At 43.8% G+C, this 20,591-nt stretch overlaps 1 protein-coding gene across 5 annotated transcripts in view; it reads right to left on the reverse strand.

Annotated features, from left to right (window-relative positions):
* The window catches only part of FGF12 (fibroblast growth factor 12), a 229,847-nt gene that overhangs the window by 60,969 nt on the left and 148,287 nt on the right, over nucleotides 1-20,591 (reverse strand). For all 5 annotated transcript variants that reach the window (XM_068200689.1, XM_068200688.1, XM_068200687.1 and 2 more), the window contains 2 exons: nucleotides 15,280-15,390; nucleotides 8,337-8,440 (listed from right to left, as the gene is read on the reverse strand). In XM_068200689.1, the coding sequence (XP_068056790.1) occupies nucleotides 8,337-8,440; nucleotides 15,280-15,331 (156 nt within the window). In that variant the 5' untranslated portion in view covers nucleotides 15,332-15,390. The remainder of the gene's footprint in view (nucleotides 1-8,336; nucleotides 8,441-15,279; nucleotides 15,391-20,591) is intronic.

Consider the following 20,591-nt stretch of genomic DNA (forward strand, 5'->3'; position numbering starts at 1 on the left):
TAAGGTTAATGTGTGAAACAATCTGCTCTGCAGAATGTTGGTTAAACTAACTGGCTGCAGAGGGTTTGGGATGATTGCTAAACTGACCTGCTCTGCAAAAGGTCCAGGGGGAAGCAAAGCCTCTATTGTAATAATGACTGTCTTGTGTCATCTTTCTGCCCTGAAGAACCATGGACCTCTGAATGTGCCTGTTCACATGGTGTTGGATGGCATCATCCCAAAACCCTGTGGGCCCCACCCTAGAACCATTCCAGAGGCAAAAAAATACATGGAAAACCCCAAGTGTTACAGTAGATATTAATTAATTCAAAATTTACAAGTTGACTAATACAATTAAATGCCCTAGAAACAAACAACCATCAGATCTGACACACACAGCCATTTCCCCTCGAGGCTGACATTTTTAGTCTCCCAGGAGGGTTGGGCATATTTTTAAAAAGTCAGTCCCTGTGGCAGTGGCTGTGGTGGGTGAGCAGGACAGGCTCTGCCTCTGCTTCAGGCTGCTTTCCCAGTGCCCTCCAAGCCCTGTCACAGGACCAGCATGCACAGGACACAGCCTTTGCAGTGCTGCTCTGGCACACCTCAGATGCCATGAGGCCAGATGCAAGGACCAGGCAAGGCTCAGGAGGCCCTGGAGCAGACACAGAGCTGTGTCCTGCCTGCCTGCTCTGCTGCCAGGCTGCCTTTGGGCAATGCTGCTGGCAAGGTGCCCCTGAGCTCCTCCCTGCTTGCACACAGCTCGCAGGCTCCTGGCACAGCCCCGCTGGCCATCCTATGGCTCTGCAGAGCCGAGCACATTGTCACCACACAGCACCTCACAACACATCACAGCAGGGACAGCAGCACACACAGACCCCTGCCACCCCATGCTCCCTTTCAAGGATGCATGCACGGCAACAGAAGATGGGTAGATTTGGAGTTTTCCTTGCAGCATGGAGAGTCTCATTCAGGAAGATGCCAGAAGAAGCATTTGGAAGAGGCTGGTGTTCCCCATGGCCTGCATCTCTGCAACAGGGGTGACCAGGGAACATAGATTCACAAAAGCACCAAGGTGCAATTCTAGCACTTCACTGAATTGCACACACACATTTCAGGCCAGGTTCCTAACTCCTGCTGTGCACGTCTGCTTCAACAACTTCAGGAGGTTTCTGCACCAGAAGCCAGCCCTGTATCTTGGGATCCATGGTAACAAAAGTCTCTAGTACCTGAACTGAATTCCTGTGATCCAGAGACCTCAGTAAAATTATTTTTGTTTTGCAGATGCTTAGTCAGGACATTACCCTTTGACAGCAAAGCAGGGCTAGTTCAGGTTTCCATCCAGGCCTTTCTGCTACAGTACCCTACATTCCCCATTGTTTCAGTCAGGCTGTCTTGAAATAGCCCAGGGACTTAGTCTCTCTTCCTTTTCCTTAGAAACAGCATTACAATTCAATATTCCCCATTTTTGAAGTTTTCTATCACTTGGCTCACAGTTATAACTACATGCACGGTCAGTAAAGTTTTTTCTTTCGATGTTTTAGCCTCTCTCCTGCTTTCACCTCCAGAGCTGTTAGTCACTGTTTGGCAAAGGCACAGTATTTCCTAGTTTTATTCATTCTGTATTTGAGTTTGGTATTATTAGAAAAGAGATCCAAATCATTTAATTAAAACACACCTGACCTCAGTCAAGCATATCCTCAATCAAAACTTTCCTTGCTTCTTTTCATATCAGTGTTCTGGACTCAGGAAGGACAATATGTGTCCTCCCTCCACTACAAAATAAAATGTTAATGATAGTACCACTGTAACCCAGGATAGCCTGGAGTTCTGTTTAGGTTTCACTTCTGGAAAACAGATAATAGACAAATTATTTGATAATAATTTATTGTCAAAATAGACACTGGATAAATGGCATTAAAAGCAAGCAAAACAGGCCAGAGAGTTTTAGGAAAAGCCACATATTAGCCAGGTAGTGGAGAAAGAAGCTCAGTTACCAGCCAGTTCTGCATCCCCCAACTAGCAAGATGCAAAGGGATGGCAACAAAAGGGACTTCTGCTATAAACACCTCTCCAGAAGGACATTTTGAGAGTCATCTTTTGGTTTTTGCCTGCTGGGATAAATGCTCCACCTGCACATAATTTCTGCTAAACAGGGGCTTCACTGCACACTGTCCTGTCCTCAATCTAGACATGTGTTAGAGTTTCCTTCCAAAATCCAACTCAGACATTGTATTGCCATTGACTGTTCTGCTTTAACCTCATCATTTCCCCTACAGTGATTAACTGATCACACACAACACACAGGACAAAAATGGGTAAACCCTATGCAAAACTACTGCTGCTTAGCACCTGCTCCAAAGGCTTTGCCTCCCTGCTTATCCAGGGCTAGACCTCTCTGGCCTCAAAGAAATCAGCAAAACAAACACTGCAGGAGATGTCAGCCTCCACTGATCAATCTCTCTGGTTTCTACTCTTGCCTTCAGTTTACAGCAACACCTCCCTGACGGTGTTTTACCCTCCCTCCACATTTCAAGGGAATCATGTGGGATTAAAATGCTCCACCAAAATCTAAACATTTTGTTCTGATTTTATTAGGAATGATAAGGCAATATAAACCACTCTAAAGTTCTTTTAAAATGGGAATCTGTAATGTTTCTTTGGGGAAGTATCAAAATGAGATGAGTCAGCACCTCTGGAGCATTTTCCCCCAGTCTTCTTCCAAAATGAAATTTTAACAAAAGATCATAATTCATTCCAACACTGACAGACCACTGCTCACAAGGGGAACGGCCCATCCCTGCTCCTCCAGCTGGTGTTAGGTAGACAATTGCATTTTCCTAAATATCTTGTAAAACTAAGGCTAAGAGAAGAATATTTTTACTGAAGCATATTTATCCTTTATAATTTGTATTGCTATCATATAAGACAAGGTAACAGCAGCTAGGAAAGCAGGATCAGGCCCTGCTGTTACTGATTTTTTCCTCTGAAGGTCTCTTTCTTGAACAGCAAAGTCTGATCTAACTCATTCCAGATGTGAATTCAAGGGGCACAGCCCCATTCTCCCTTTGGGAGCTGTACCACAGTGCTGTGCTGGGAAGTTCAGGGAGTACAGGTACCTCAGCAGGATGCCAGATGAGAAACCTGCCCCCAAAGAGCCACAGAAATGCAGGGTGCTGCTCTCCTCCACCTGACAAGCTGAACAACATGGATGGCAGCATCTCACCAGGGGAAAGGGCTCACTTTATTAATGAGAGTTGTATTTACAAGTTTCCATGCTACAAAGATGGCATGGCCAGGGTGCCTGCCAGGAGCTGTATTTTAGGAACATTTGATGCAAGGCAGGAATCTGTTCCCAGGGGCTGGCTCTTCTCAGGACTGCTGCTTCCTTGAATATTCATTTTGTTCCTATACTTATGAAAAAGTCAGGGGACAGGAGGAGCTTTTTATCTCCCAGTTAATGCCTTCATTCAGTGAGCCCCTTTAAACCAATGAAGAAGAGTAGGAACTCAGGAGAGAAATTAAAGGCACATTACATTGGTCTTCTGCTGTGCTTTGCCTTTGAGACATTTCTCTCCCCCTCCAATGACCTGGCTTCCTAATTAGGCCTGTAAACTAGGGAATCCCCCCAACAAGTGTGCTTTCTTACAAGGTTTGCAAAATGTGCAGGATGCCTGCCTGGCCTATCTGTACTTCTAACCAAATCAACTAGCACCACTGGAGATCAAACAGGAATTAAAAGAAATGGCATTAGCAGGAGCAGGTTTAACACCGCAAGTCAATTTGGGGAGAGAGTGCAGTATTATTGATTCCAGCCCCTGACCTTGGAGTGATGTAAACAGGAGTGAAGCAACCCTAGAGGAGTTGTAGCAAAATAGTTATAGCATTGCAAGCAGATTAAAAATACAGTTAATATACATACTTCCACAGATGCTTGTTCATTATTATTCAAGACATGTTTATTATGCAAAATGGTAAAGCAGAAAAAAAGGAGAGGAAAAGAAAATGCAAAGACACACTGAGCTTTTAGCATGACTGGGGTTTTCTCAATGCTGCTTAGTGGTTTTTTTTTTATTGTGCATAATCATTTCCTTATTAGCAGGAATCTTTGAAGTGATTCAGGCTCTAATTTCAGCATTTCAAACTCATAGGTTTATACTGAAAAACCATAGTGAGCTCCTGTAAGTGACCCATTTTTTTTCCTCTGTATTCTCTGTCTCTGCTAGGGTTTTCTATGTCTTCACAATAAATTATGTATCACAACTTGCCATTTCAAAAATAATTAGAACTCCAAGTTAAACAACAAGGAATATCTGAGAGCAATACATTTTAGAAGAGAAGTGTTTTGCACTTGGGGCAAAACTAATCCCAGCTGCAATGCCACTGAATTAGACATATCATCATATTGAGAGATGCACTCAGTGTACCTGGAGTGATTGGGTGGACCTGTGCAGACCCTACAGACCCATGACAAAGATCTGCTCCAGGAGCACCAGTTTTGCCTCCCTGGCAAAATACTTCACAAACATTCCCTTTCCCATGCCCTGTGGGTTGTTGCAGGAATAATAGAGGGAAAGCTGGGAACTGAGGGGAGAAACTTCACAAAGTTACACAGGAGTGGAAATTGATTTGGTGGTGGAACTATAAACTCCAGACAGACAGGAGAACATGTTTTGAGTCTTCTCCCATTAGGATTAGACTGTAAACTCACTGGAGCAGGACAGACCTCTTTATTCCATGTTGCTGAATCCTGTGCAACAACCAGCCAGTGGTCTCAGGTTCTTCCCAAGTGCTGAGGCACTGTAAGTTATACCCACTGTCCTTCATTCATTCTGTGCATTTTTACTTTGGCATCAAATGCTAACAGTGGATCTTTAGGAGAGTCAAGCCCCTCCCCAGAGCAGGTGCTGATTGAAACCTTTGTGCACCCTCAGGGAATTTACAGCTGCTGTACATTACAGGAAATCAAAACACAACACACCAATGACTCTGCAAGCTTGCTATGCAGCAGTGGCTTACATCCCACTTTCTGCAAAGCATGATGTCTCCAACCAAAGCATGATTTTCTTGTCTACTTATCACCTAAGTCCCATGTCGACCTCAGAGACAGCAATAACCTAGTCTGGGGGAAACTCAATCAGGTATCTAGTGTAAGTAAACAATGCACAAGTCCCAGACAGCTGCTTCCCAAAGAAAGAAGGTTTAGCATCTAATAAATTTAGGCCTCTAAAGCTGGCTAGGAATATATGGTTGGCTTCAACCCAGCAACCCAGCCTGACACTATCCCTGCCTGAACAGATGAGGTAGGGATGAGGAAACTCATTGCTGAAGGTAGCGATGTGGCCAAGCCATTGGAAGGTCTTGCAAGTTTCTAGGAAATGCTGTCTCACCACTTTTGGCTTTAGAGAACTCTACTCAGCCCTACTTTTGTGCTAATCAACACAAGGAAGACTTTTTCCAGGGGCTGGTTATTCTAAGCCCATTTATTCTAGAGCCCATTGGCCTAAACTCAGAAGGAGCTGGCACAAGCCATCCCTAAGACCAGGGATAAGAGCCTCTGGTTTGATCCAGGGCGGAGGATGTCAGCCAAGACCTCAGCTGTCACAAAGAGATTAAACATCACCAAAAACCCCAAAAAACAAAACCAAAACAAACCCACAGTAATACCATGTTCAGTTACAACATCAATCGGTGTTCAAGAGGAGGGGGAAAAAAACCTAACCCAAACCAAAAACAAACAAACAGAAAAAAAAAAATTACCCTGGACAATTTTATCTGAAATCAGTCCTGGACTTGGGGGTGTTCTAAGAAGTCCTTATAGGGCTTCCATGCGGCATGGAAGGCAGCCAAGCAATTTATTTATCAATTGGCTTGTGTGAGTGAACAATATCTGTGAGGAATGTTGACCCATTTTTTTTTAGAAATCCCCAAAAAAAGGCTAGTGAAAAAAAAAAAAAACCAAAAAACAGGTACATACACAGAGAGAACAAAGCTGTAGTTTAGGGTCTGCTAAGCAAAGACCCGGGACAATGTGTCCCTTGGTGTGGTCAGCAATGAGGTCTAGGCAGCATGGCCTGGGGATCCTCACCCCACACGGAAACCTGCAGCATCCAAAAGAGACTGCCTAAACAGGTTGAGCTCCTTTCAGACATATGCAGTTCTTTAATGGCATCCTGATCTCATCCTTTGTCCTTTACAATGAGCTTGACCCACACTCCCTGCTCCTAACACACTTTATCCAAGAATTTTCTATTTTCCTGCCTTGGGCTTTGCTCCCATGCACAGTGAATTCATTGATTTACTGCTGTCAGACAAAGAGCCACCAGTCATCACAAGGAAAGTATCCAAAAAGGTCCATCACCCTGAAGTAGAGCATCACACATTTACTGCAAGCAGAAACCTTGGATCACATTGATAAAACAAACAGTTTCACTCTTATTAGCTCAGACAGAGCTCAATGCCATCAAGCTGTGGCATGTAATGAGGTTCACTTCATTAACCACCGGCCATCACAGTGCATCCTTCCCCATCAGCCTTCTCTGATTAACCTTCCTACTCAAGACAGGCACACTTGTTGGAAATAAGCAGGCCCATTAAATCACCCTCACTTGAATACATGCGTGATCTGGTGCCTTCTGGGATACTTGAAATTACTAACAGATGTTTTTCCTGGACAGCATGGTCTTCCTGCTGTCTACTACCTCTTGGTGCATCCCTCCCACCCTTTACATCATGTCTCACTACTACTAGAGAAAGAAAATTTTTCTCTGCATCTCCTCTAGTCTCTCAGCTGTCAAACATCATTCTTTCAACTCTCTATTTCTTCTTTTTCCCAAGACCCACACCCTTCCCTCCTCTGCACTACTTGTTCAGAAAATGATGACCACTCATTGGTCCAAGAGGACCCCGTGGGCTGGCTGTGGCCCTGTGACACACTCTGATTTCCTGCAATCCTCATTTACAGGACACTGATGGTACAAGGAGCCTCAGCACTGGACCGGAACTGTGCTCTGCAGTGCACAAACAGGGCAAAGCATCAGTCCTGAGGCCCACAGTGTGCCCAGAGGGACACATGCAATAATGCAGTACCACACCATGCTTGGTATTACCTTTAGGACTCTGATACCTTTACAAAGAGAGGAAGTTTTCATTGTTAATAAACCAATTTAATTTATTTAGAAGCAGTCAGTTATGTTTACTGGGCTATGTAAAAACAGGAAGCGTCTGGCATCCACAGAGATCCAGACTGATCTCTGTCTCTTCTTGACAAGCAGCCAGTTTTGAGACCTATCTCGCCAGGCATACTAACACCTCCACTTGCTTCCTACCCTGAGCTGCTGGGGAGACAGAGCCTTGTTACATCCCAAGGGAAAAGGGGAAATCCTTATCATGTGAGCGGTATGAAACTGACCAGGAACAAAGATAGAAGATAAAAGTTAGGAAAAATTGCATAGAGCAACCCAAACTGTTGTCCTTTCAGTGGTCCCATCGTCATGCTCACAGCACTTCTGAAGCAAAAGTCAGTGCCCAGACAAAAGCAGAATCACTGCACTGTAAATTTACACTAAGGCAGATGAGATTAGAATCTGGCTATGCACTGTAAAGCTATCATAACTACAGAAATGGAAGTGTATTATTAACTATCCCTTTTTACTATGTAGAACTAGAACAAAGTTATTTGAAGCATAAAAATTCTGGCAAAGGGTTGCCATATTTAATAAATCACCGAATCAATTATTCACTGTGAAAATCAATTACTTACTTTAAATGAGAATCTTATGAATAACCTCATGCCCTTTCATGCCATCTAAGAAAGTTATAAGGGAATTAGTCGGCAAAAATTGCCGCACTTATCTTTTATGTGCATTAAAAAGACCACACAAATACAGGAATTTCTGCCAACAGAATAGTCCAGAACCCTTTTAAGAGAGTCAGGGTATTGCTGTGGATTTACACTGCAGTCAAAAGCAGAGTATGACCCATTGGGGCACCACCCATGATAAGGTATCTGGGTGCAATTCAGAGGCAATCCCAGTGAGTCCATGCCATTTCACAAATGAGAAATCAGAATATGACCAGCCAACTCTATACAAATGCCTCAACAACGTGACCTACATTAAGTACATACTTAAAGGAACAGAAAGTGTATCTTCACAGGTCAGGAAATACTGCCATGAATCTCCATGGAGACACTATTAAGTGAATATTGCATGGCCTTACAGCAGCTCCCCCTGCTCCTACTTTTAAAGGTTTGCTGATACGTGACTGTTTTCAGAACAAGCTGGAAGTCTGGCACAGTCTGCCTCCTCCCACCTACAAAACCAAGGCACCCCAGGAGCCCAACAGTGCAAAGTACTCACTGAGCTGTAGAGATATCCCTCAGCGTTCATGGCAACGTACAGACCTGCCTTCACCCCTTGGATTGCCACCACGCGAAGACCCACAGGAATTAGATTGAAAAGGGCTGTGGAAGGAAAAGAAAAGCAAATGTTATGGACACATCCCTCCACATGGCCACTGCTGCTTTTGCCCCAGGGCCAGCCCACCCCACTCCTGCCTCTTCACAGAAGTGACTGCACTAGGATCATGCATCCTGCTTCCAGCTACAGGGAAGGACTGCAGCCATAGAGCTGATGGTGAAAGGAAATTTTTTAAAGTACTGAGTTTGGCTGCCTCCCAAATGCCTCAACACACCCATCAGTCTGTCTGATGACTGCCTTTGCAATGCCAAGGGCTCATCCGTGCTCCCAAGCAGGAGCATCGTGATGGCTTTCTGAGGGCCAGCTGAGCCAGGGCAACTGCACATATACAGACTTTGCCTGTGGCAAACACAACAACACAACTCAGTTTAGCTCTCCCTGAAACACATTTAAGCCTAGTCACACTTTCCTGCATTTGCCATATGCTAAAGGAGTACACAGACAGCGACCATGGCCAGAAGAATGCAAATTAACTTGACTGTGTTTGTTTGCCCATGTGATCCTGGGCTGTCAAGGGAATGAAGAAACTCAAGAAGAGAAAGTGCTTCACTCTGGGACATCAGCACTGCTCCCCATTCAGGACCAGCACTGGAGAGGACAGAAGAGGACAAGATCTTTCATTATTCAGTTTTACTGCAGTCTTATTGATTAAAGCATTGCAACCACTTCCTGTCAGTTAATTACTTTATTGCTTGATTCCCACCAGCAGACCCTGTATCTCATTGAAAGACTCTTCCCATGAGTATATACATGAATGTACTGTCAGGATTTTGCTACATTTCTAACAGCATGGGCTCAAAGAGGAGACTATTATCAGCACTGATAGACTGTGCACTGAAGCATTAGCATGGCTTTGTTTCTACTGAGCTTTATAGGACAAGAGCATTTAGATGTTGCAGGATCCCTTGTGCTTCAGCTTACAAAGAGCTAATTAGAGCTCATGGCAGGAAGCTGAAGATAGGGAAAGATGGGCACCGGGTCAGGCAGAAATATAAGCACAAACACAGTGGAAATACTTCACTCAAGGTCTCTTCCTACACAACAGCCCTGAAACAAGAGTATGCAATGCCACTTTGCTCAGGACATCTACCAGGTATCTTGGCTGTGCTGGCTTCAGGGTTGCCTCCAGAAGAGGATCCATAAATTCCAGTGCACATGAATATTATTTTTTTTCACTTAATTCCCAAGGAGGACTGGATGACTCTCCTCAATGAGCTGCCTAAAATTGAGACACCTCAAGTCTAGTGAAAAAAACCCTCACCTCAGCCTCTTCTTGTGCATTTATGCACCATATTCCATAAAACGTCAAAGCACGTGCTGAAGTCTTACCAAATCCCGTGCCTGTATGTGTGTTTTTGGGGGAGAATGTCAATAGATCTATATGGAAAATGCAGTCCAGGCTGGGTAGTGGTCTGTGAATAACTGGAGTCAAGGACAGTGCTACTCTGGTACTGTCCCTAGACAAGACAAACACATCCCAGAGTAACTATTCAGCATTAGAAGTGTTGCCTATCCCTTTCTCCCCACCACGAAGGTCTAAAACCTTCTGCAATTAACAAGTCTATGAGCAATTCCCCTTCCCTATTTTTTCCTCCTACTGAAAAATGGAGCATATTACTGCTAATAATGAAACAAAATGGGCATCATCATTCATTTCCTACAGCCAATTTGTCTTGCATAGGAAACCTGTGACAGACCATTCAAAGCCTTCATTAGGCAGCAAGGTGATAACACCCAGAATTAGTGGTTGAGAAGTTCCACTTGGAAGCACCCACGTGTTTCCAAATTTCCTTCCACCTCTACATGCAAAGGGAGCAAAGGAACAATCCTATTGAGCTGTGCTACAGTAGGAGGGACCACTGCCAGTTCCCAAACTCCCTGGGACCCTGCTGCATCCACGACCATGGCAGAGCATCTCCTCCTCTAATGCAGGGGAGCAAGTGGGCAGGCACATAAGGACACAATGCTGACAGAGGTAACTGCCAGCCAAAAGAAGTTTTAGGAAGCAAATATCTTCCTCTATCAAAAAAAAAAAAAAACCAGTAGTTTGGGTCAATCAAGATTCTCTAAATTCCCAGAGCTATGTTTGCACTCAAATCTAGAAATACCTTTGTAGAAGTGGATACCTTTTACTACCATGCTTCCAAATAAGTATTTAATATTTAGAACAGATTTAAAAGCTTATAAGCTTTAAAGTAGAAATGGGAGGAAACCCCTCAATCAACCTCAAAAGCAAGATGTCTCATTTTTTGTCTCAAAAAAAATCTGATTCATTTGAAACAGCAGATTTGAAAATGGGAAAGAGGACTAGCTGTGGTAGAATAGAACTGGACACTGGGTGTGCTGATGTGAGAAAATTTAAAAAATGCTTTTAAAACTGTTTCTCTACTGCAAACGGCACATTTTCTATGCCATCTGCAGCTTCATGGAAGCAACATGCTCTTTTAATTCATGGGCAAAATGGAAAAACACTTGAAGAGATTGAATATTTATGCCCCTTTTCTTTCATTACATCTTACCATCTTCAACCAGTGGTATTTACACCTGACCCTACTACTTCTAGGACTGGCCTAAATGAATGAGTATATTGTCACTGTTATATTACAGTAATTTATCAGCTAAATTCTGAATGCATGTTTCCCTATGGGTCTAAGTTATCTACAGAAATGGAAGAGTGAGGCAAGACCTGCCACATACAAGGTGTGCTCCACATGCTCAGCTTTTAACAGCAGCAAGTCAGAGGAGCTAAAGTAATTTATAACAGGTGATTTGTTCTTGAGCAAGATATTTATGCTGCACGTGAATAACAAAGAACTGATGGAGGATGCAATAGGCCAGAGCAGCCTCAGTGCATGAGGTGGTGAGGATTAAGGTCCTGAGGGGAGTGAGGAAGGCTGCTGAGATGATCAAGAGGCTCTGGTGCAACACATAACAAAAGAAGAAACAGAGGGAACTGCATTTGCATAACTCAAAGAAGGTAAAGGTTCTTCTCAGAGGAACACAATGAAAGGACAAGAGGCACTAGACAAAAGCCTCAAATAGAAATGAGGACTGGATATGAAGAAAATTCTCTACAAGGAAAATAGTGTAGCACTGGAACCTGAGAGGTTATGAGAGGCTATGGAATAGCTCATTCCTAGAAATGTTTGAAAGAACTTGACAAGACTCTGTACCGCTGAAGATAACCCAAGTGGGATGCTGGAATGCAAGCCTCTTAAATCTCTTGGTGTTTTTGGCTGGAAAGCCCCAAAAATATCCTAGATACTCTGGGCTGTTTCCACCTGGTCAATGCAGTTCACCTCTCCTTTCTGTACTGCCCATTTGCCAAAGCTTCTCAGATGTTCAGCAGGACAAGGTGGGCAGACAAGGAAGTCCACTTGCTCTTATGAAGGGGCATTACCCTGCTCAGCCCAGGGGAGAGCAGTGCAAGCACTGACAGCAGCAGTGAGCCCTGAAAGGCCATTTAAGATCACTGGAGCTGGAAGGAAAAGATCCTGCCGCAAGCTGGGGTTCATACATCACAGGAGGAACACAAACAGGGCCATACACCATGAAAATGCACTCCAGTGGGAAGAAAACTCTTCACAAATGTCAATGCCAGTAGCCAGAGAATGTGGCCCCTTGCTTACATTGAGATGGCACGTCTCTAATGGCATGGCAGAAGGAACAGATGTCCCAAGTGCTGGCTCCTGGGAAGCTGGCTGGGTGCCCATTCAAATGCCATTAGAATTTGGCTTCTGGAATTTTTTTTTTCTTGAAGTGAGAGGAGGTAGAAAATAAATGCCATCAGCTTCAAGAACATACATAAAATGGGCAACAGATAATTAATTTTAAAATTGCTTAAATATTAGCAGCTCCTCTTGCATAAATAACTGGGTTTTTATTAGAACTTTTAATTCCATCAGATGTATCTGAGGGACATGGTGTGTCTCATTTTAAACATTTATTTTGTCAAAGTAAACCAACCTAATGTATTCCATGAAAATTATGCACCCTTTCACAATGCTAATTTGAATAATCAGTGTGGGGATACAGAACACAAAGCAATGTATGGAACACGGCGTTCACCAGCTGTTTAACTGTGCTAAGATGACTTCTGTGTGGAGAATAGATGGTCATCTAGGGTGGGAAAGATCCTCTTGGGGCCCTCTAGAGTGCCCGTCCCTGCTGGGGATGCAAGTTAACCAAACACTCTTCAGGGATGAGAAAATATTATTTATCTAGTCTTTGTTGAGTTTTGCTCTTGCACATACTTCTGACTGGCTGGTCAGGAATCTTCTGCAGAAGCACTTCAAAACAGAAAACTACAGTGAAGCAAATCTGTAAGCTGTTCACTTGGACAAGTAACTTTTGACTTTCTTCTGGTCAAAATTTGAGATTTTTTTTGGAGGAAGAGAAAAGAAAAAAGGCAATCAGCTTTATTTTGGCACTTCCAAAGTGCAAAATGTGATTTTGTTTCAAAGCTGTAACAGGAAGCTTTATATGTTCTAAAATGTTCATTCACACTGAAGATTTATTGATGAAACCATGTGGTAAAAAGCTATATAAAATTGAATAAAGCACAGTCCTAATTTCATTTTCTGGAGCCAAATATTATCAGGTTGGATTCTTTCCCTCTTTTGAGATCCCCTAAGATCAGAAGATGGGGAATTATTTGGCTTCGATCTTCTCTCGAAAACTTGCCTAAACTTTCCAGCATAGTCCCTGACTTTGAACCAGTGGCTTGGCACACTTCAGTGAGATGCCTCCTGTCCCACCAAGCTGCCGAGGCAGGGCTGCCATCTCACCAGATAAATTTACACTCTAGAAGTGTACTTCAGCCCACCTATTTCCAGTTAAGAACACTGGGTGGAAGCAGCTCTCAAGTACTCAGCACCTGGCCAAACTCATCTCTGACATTTCTAGGGGGATAAATAAATCACAGCTCTTTGGGCAACTGGGGCCCAACCTCAGCCATGGGAATTCAGGAGGTTCCCCTGCAACCACTGAGAGTGCAGCAGCACCCCTCATCTCCTCTGCCAGTCTGAAATATTGCAGAACTGCTCTTGTATTTCCCTGCTGTTTACCTAAATTCACCCCTGCCCCAATTTAAGCCCATTACTTTGTTGTTCAGTCCTCCATGATAGATGAGGGCAATGAATCCCTGTCATCTCTAGCATATCTTGCCGTATTTCTGACGAATAGGCCTCCAATGGGATTTTCTGTAGTTTAAGAACACCCCAGGTGTTCTTCCTTTAAGAAAAAGCAGCTAATATAGCCCACTGAACTCACCCCATGTGTTGCTGTCTGTCTGAGAGTGTCTCAAGGCCAGATTCTTTTGAAGGAGACCTCCCGAGTCTATGAGTGTAGAAGTATGTGTGTGTCTGAGTCCACAGATTCTTCTGCCCCACACATATATCAAAAATTGTCTTACTGCAATTTGCAGTATTTAATTTGTGCAATATCAGTGTATGAAAAAGGACATTTGCATTTGATACAAGCCATGTTTCTGGTGGATGCAGCCTCTTGAGTCATTCCACAAGGGCTTTGCCAGCCACCTGCAATTTCACTCACCATCTTCCCACAGCTCCTCTCTCCTGTATGGACCCCCAGCCCTGAGCTGCCTGCAGCAGGGCAGCCCCAGAACACAGCATGCTCCTGCTACAGCACCCTGCAGCTTCCTGGGGATGGGGATCCCACCAGGGATGTGGAGCTGCAGCCACCCTGCACCCTGTCCAAGTGCACCTTCACAGGACCATGTCAATGCTGCACCCCTGCAGATGCCCCTCACCTGCAGCCCAGGCCTTGCCTTCCTGGAGGAATGCCACCTTCAATCCAGCCAGAAGCTTATTTGAATTAGACAAAAATTTGTCTGCAAATCAAGCAGGCCCCTCCTTTCACAAAGTACATGAAGTTTTCTTTCATCAACGCTACCACACAGAGGAACTTTTGTTCACCTCTAATAAATTGGGAAGCCAAATTCCAAGCTGGCCAGCTGAAATACCCCTTTAGCAGTGGTACAGGGAGCTCCAAACCAACATAGATAAGAAAATGTAAGACTTGAATCCTACCCTGCTGATGCAATTTGTGGCAGCAAGGATCTGAGCTTAACTACCCACTCAGAGACAGCAGTCTGATGCCTATGAAATGCAGAGATGCTGCAAAAAGTGTTCTACACCTTTTTTAACCTTTTGAAGAGCTTTGGCATTGACAAAAGAACTTCCTCTTCAAAAGGAAGACTGACTACTGCTTTGCATGCATTTAAACCAGTATGGCTCCTGCACATGGCCATGGTTTTTAAACTCTGTTGTCCAGCACAAACCCGTTCCTTTTGAACATGGTTTTGGAAGATGACCTCCTTTGACAAGGTCATTTGATACCCTCAGCCTTTACACCAGCCTCAAAGCATGAGACTTCAGTGAACAGCTGCTTTTCTCCAGCCTAGAAATTCCTGATGCTTGCTGAATTTTTGAGGCTAAAATAGTGAAAACAATTTTCTCCTCTTCTCCTTGGAGAGAGAATTCCCCGTATCCTTTACCCACATGGCATGTGTATAAATATAATCTCCTTTCTCTTCTGGCAGCAATTCAAATCATGGGTTTTATTCTCCACCCCACCCAGATGGCAGTTACAGAATCGGGGCAGGAGGCAAGAAGATCGGAGAGGAAACATATGAAATTATACTGGCAAGATTTAAAGGGGACGGATAGATAGAAAAAAATATGCAGAAAACAGCTGTCTTCCTCCTAATCTGATTTCTTCAAAAATGAAGTTGCACAAGTGAGACCTACTAGGTGATGCATTTGATTGTAATTGGGTTGCAAAACAGGCTGATTTTTCTTACTGTAGTCACTGTTTTCGTCCTTGGTCCCATCAATTGTACCATCTGGGTGCATCTGCAGGAAGTATTCCTGCTGGCTGAATAACCTTGTCACAATTCCTTTCAGCTGGGGTTCTGCAAAATAAAAATAATAATTATTATCAGATATACCAACTAGCACAAAAACAAATTTGCTTGTCCCCCATTAAGCCCTGAGTAAATGTAGAAGTGCTTGGCAGGTAAGACTGCTTTCAGTGATTCCTTCCAAGCATGGCTGTAAAATATTCACATATAATACACAGACAGGCAAATACAATTGAGATCAGATGAGCAGGTAAAATGAAATGCATACTTGGTGCAGTAGAAACAGATTATGGAACATCAATTCTCAGAAAGTTACCTACCAAATGGAAGTATTTAGACAGCTGATGCATTTAGAATATGCCACTTGTTCAGAAGAGTATTTGCTAGCACTGTTGCAAAGAATGTGCCCATTGTTTCTTATTCTGCTTGTGAAGCCAACCACCTTGCTTTATGTATGGTTGAGTCACTATCACGCAGTGCCAGTTTTATGCCAATGAACTGCTACTTAAATCACTGGTATTACAGTGGTGTAAACCCACAGCAACTGAATCAGGGCTGAATCAGGGCTGCATGTGAGTGCAACTCTGTGGGACTTGGGGAGAAAAATTCGGAAAGGGACAGACACACAACATTTCCAAAACTGACCTCTGAAGCATTTATGGGCACCTCAGACCACCTCTGTTTTAAAATTCTGCATTTTCTCCCCCTCCTAAAACATGTGCCACACACTCTGGCAGATTAGACTCCTTGTCTACAACAGGGACCTTTCCCAGCCCCTATGTATTATGAGCCAGCCAGGACATGGCTGGCTCTTCCCTATTGCCTCTACAACATTTTATACCTTCCTGCTGAAGGGTAAAAGGAAAACACGAACAAAAGCAAAACCAACTTGAACTTCACATGACAGAGGTGTCTCCTCGTCACCCACCCAACCAAACACAAACTAAGTGGTCAAAACCAAATTCAATTGTAATCATGCGGGTTTAAAAACTTGTCAGAGGCATTGCTGCTGGAACACAAGTGAGCTGACTGCGTGTGAGCAGACACACTCGCTGCATGCAGGAGATCCTCCGTGTGGGACAGGACATCGTGGTTTTATGTGACCACCCTCCAAAAGTAAATAAATAAGACCCAATTATTGCTAGCTCAATAGACAGGAAAGAATCCAGCGTAGCATACCAAAATCTCATCAGGCTCCTGCCTTTCATGCCTCTGGTGAGGCTGTTTAATAAGCCATGCTCGTTACATAACCGTGGTCACGTTGTGTGTTGATGCTCCCATCCGGAGCCCCGCTCTCGCTGCATCCCTGCACGACTTCCCTTTGGGGAACCCTCAGCCTGCTCTCCTGCACTGACAGCAGCAGGAGCAGGGATCTCAGATGAAGACAGGCTGCAGGTGCAAAGGATTTCAGTTTCAGCAATCCCTACACTAGGCAGGGGAGAGTCAGGTACTTTCTCACAGCTGCAAAAGCCACCGAATAAATCAGATTGGATGGTTTCTATGCTGGCTTAAAAAATAAGTGATTTCAGCACAGTGAGTGCTGTAGGCTGCAGTCAGGCTTTCTCCCAGCAACTCTCAATGCTGGGACAGTAAATAAGTATAATTGTACTGGTCATCTACGAAGAGCTAGTGTTGATCAAACCAACATATGTGAAAATAACACCTAGCAAAACACTTAGCTCATTCTTCTTACCTAAATGAATTACCTATTTTGCTGAATGTAGAAGCTTGATTTAACTTGCTTTCCTTTAGAAAAGCACATCAAAGCTAGAGGAAATGAAAAGAAGCATTCTCAGGCACAGATGCCTGCACCACCCTCCTCAAGTCTGTCCCCTTCCTCCCTTTTATCTAATACCACAATAGTAAAGGCACTAATAGGCACTCTTTGATATGAGACACCTACATTTGAGTCCCTGAATGAATCTTAGCCTTAATTTTACTCACTGGTTAAATTTTAATGTTGAAGTACTTTGCATGAAATGGAAGAGCTCCCAGAAGGAGAGATGTAGAAGATGCTCCTGCAGTCTGAGGTTTTCTGTGCGCTGGAGAAGTGGGGAGGTCTTGTCTTAAAGCTCTCTGAAGAGGAGCAGGGAGAGAGAACAACCCTGACCTTATCTCTTTTCTTCAGAAGATGACTTAGCTACTGGATAGAATTAGAGTAGCACCTTTTCCTCCTTCTTAGGGATGCAAACTATATTTCAACCATGCAAATCATTTTAGAACAGGAAAATCTCTCCCACTTTTACTAAATATCCTACCGTGTAAAACACTGACCAAATCTGCTTGTTATTAATAGCTTATGACATTTTCAGAGTTTATCAGAAAGCACCCAAGATCCCCTGATGCTTCCTTGCATCCTTTCTATAGATGCAAACACTTGCATCAGCAGGCTGTATCACCACAGCAAATACATGGTAAACCCTTTCAGGTTCCTTTCTCTTACTGACCTGACAGACACCTGGTCAGCTTTAACAACTGCCCTCTTCATACTGCCACCTGTTTCTGAGTCACTGCCTACCTAGGGACGAGCTGGAGGGGAAATCTTGTGTTACATGACTTGGTTTTGCTGAACTTTGAGGCTCACACCCTAACTCAAAAGTAAAACTCAAAGGGAGTGAAGCAGAGAGTTCTTAGCCATACACAAAACCACATCCCTCCTGGCCCTAACACAGTCTGAAAGCAGCAGAGCCCCTGTCTTTCCTCACTGCACAGATCCTCTTCTGCAGGAACATCCCTGCCTATACTCATTTAGGATGCCCTGTAGCAAAAAAATACCTCTTCCAGGCACCAAAGGATCAGAGAGCATTTTGGAGACACACAGGTCTCTCCTTCCCTACTTTCTTCATTTCCTTGGGTCTCTTTCTACAGCAGAGAGGCTGCACTTTCAAGTACCTTTAGCTACCTGAACTAAACACAGAAGCAGTGCAGGGCAGTGCACAGCCAGCACCGAGTTCTTGAACACAAGGAGGGTTAGGGAGTCGCCTGAGCAATGGGTGATTTGTCTCACACAGTACAGCCATCTCTCCACCTGAACTGATCTCTCTTTGCATCCCCAAACCCCCACAGGCTGGCCAGGCCAGGTCCATAGGGTCCCAAAACCACCAGTATCTCTCCAGTGCCTGCAAAGGAAGCAGCTCGAACACAAACAGGTGCACAGGTGACAACAGCTGCTGGAGTAGCTGCTTCCCTCAGGGAACCTCTTGTCTTATGTCTGGGCATGAAGTGAGGTACTGGGATTTGCCATTCATACAGTAAGCAGTGTGGCTGGAGGCCTACAGACAAAATTTTAGGCAAAGACACTTTTTAACAAGGAGCAAGGGTTTACCCATCTTCCCCTCTCAGTACGGAACTATTACCGGAAGAGAAAATTGTATAATCACAGGATGGGAATTTTGCAGCTAGCCCAGAGGTAAAATGCTGCACGTGACTTTTAAGAGACCTACTTTTATCATATCAAATATTTTAACATCACTTCTTTCCATCTACAGAGCAATTCTATCAGTCTTCCAGCACTGCTAACCCTTTTGCTGCAGCATTTGTGCTAAAAACCTCAGTTTATAGAAACCAGTAAGTCTCCTTGTCAATTAAGGATGATGAGACACCCTAGTAAGTCAGAACAAGACAACAAAATAGACTGAGAACTTTCCAGGTTTGCAATAAAAAGAGAACCACACTAACCGGAAGATATTATTGACAGTGCTCATTGGAGTACCAGGGGAAAAAAATACAATAAAACCCCACAACTTCTACACTTTTGTCTGTATTTCCCTCAATGATACTGCTCAATGATGCTATTTTCAAGAGAAAGATAATTGTAAAATAAAAGAAAAAAATGCAGCACAGATAAGCAAAAACTCTGCTATGAGCATTTTTTTTTCTATAATTTTTAGAAGTTATCACAAATCAAACTTAAACCAACTCCCTAACCTCAGCCTTGTAAAGCAAATGGGACTCAAATCCTCTTGCTTTTAAAGGTGCAATACTGCAGAACACACTTGGGATAAACCTATTCCTCCCCGTCAGGCTCCTCTGTGTGCGCTTCCCTTCTGCTATAGCAGCAGCTTTCCCTGCAGAAATGGAACTGAACTAACATGGACAAGACTTCAGCACCAACTTAGTGTCTCCCTAAACACAAAGTCAAGCACTTCAGAATGGATTTAAGAAAGATGTTCTTGCTGCCTTAATCCCGAACTACTGAGTGAACAGAAGAGATTTTCATGCAGTTTCTACTCCCAGTGCAAGACCCCATGCTACCAGGTTTCCCATGCAATATGCAAAGGGATATTTTTATCCCCACTTTATAAGCAATACTGCTATACTTCAGGATGTTTACTTTAAAGATCTTGTTCTAGCTGCTCATATACAGCTGTTGAGGGCTGAGGAGCACTGGAGAAAACTCAGTGGACTCTCTCTATGCAGATGCAGTAATCTCAGCTCTTTCCAATGCGGCAATTCTGGAAGATGCAAGGATCATGCTCAGGAAGCACCACAATGGGGACATCAGAGTGCAGAACAGAACAGTAACACAAAGCAAGAGCTAAGCTGTAACTCTTCTAGTGTGTAGCATCTGTCAGACTGGGCACTTTACCTTCAGTGAAGACACAGCTGTCACCTAATAACCCTTCTTAGGGCAGTCATCCACTGACAACTCACTGAATATCCCCTGAAGGGCATCTTGCTTGGTTACGCTTTCCACAGGCCAAACTCACCATTTCTGCCTGCCCTGCTTTTAACTTTCTGAGCCCTCTGGCACAGCTGAGGCTAACTAAATCATGATCTGACTGCTAATCTTCCTGTCTCTACTTAAATGGTAATGTGATGCTGCCATTATTCACTTCTGCTGTCCTGCTGCTGAGCCTTAAAGTCATTTCAGTTCACCATGAGCTGCTATGCTTCCTGCCTTATTATGCAGCTACACAGTGATCCTCATCCTCCTGGGGCTTGCCAAGGACATGATAGTTGCAGGGTGCTCACATGCACTTTGTTTGATCTCCAGGGGCATGCTCACTGAAGGCCAGAGGATCATGGCTAAATCAGCTACTCTGCAGAGTCATGTCCCTCACCCTCAAGCTGCAGGCATTGCTGAAGATATCTGCTGTGTGCTATAGGGAAAAGAGCAAGAGCACGGACAGAAATATTACTCTTTAATGACCTTTTCATTTAGCTCTCCTATTTAAGCGGAATAAGGAACTCACCCCTTAAATGGAAAATGGAGAACACAGAAGTATAATAACTCCCCTTAATGCAGAGAG

The sequence above is a fragment of the Anomalospiza imberbis genome, chromosome 10 (assembly GCF_031753505.1).
Source record: "Anomalospiza imberbis isolate Cuckoo-Finch-1a 21T00152 chromosome 10, ASM3175350v1, whole genome shotgun sequence".
NCBI classification, from domain to species: domain Eukaryota; kingdom Metazoa; phylum Chordata; class Aves; order Passeriformes; family Viduidae; genus Anomalospiza; species Anomalospiza imberbis.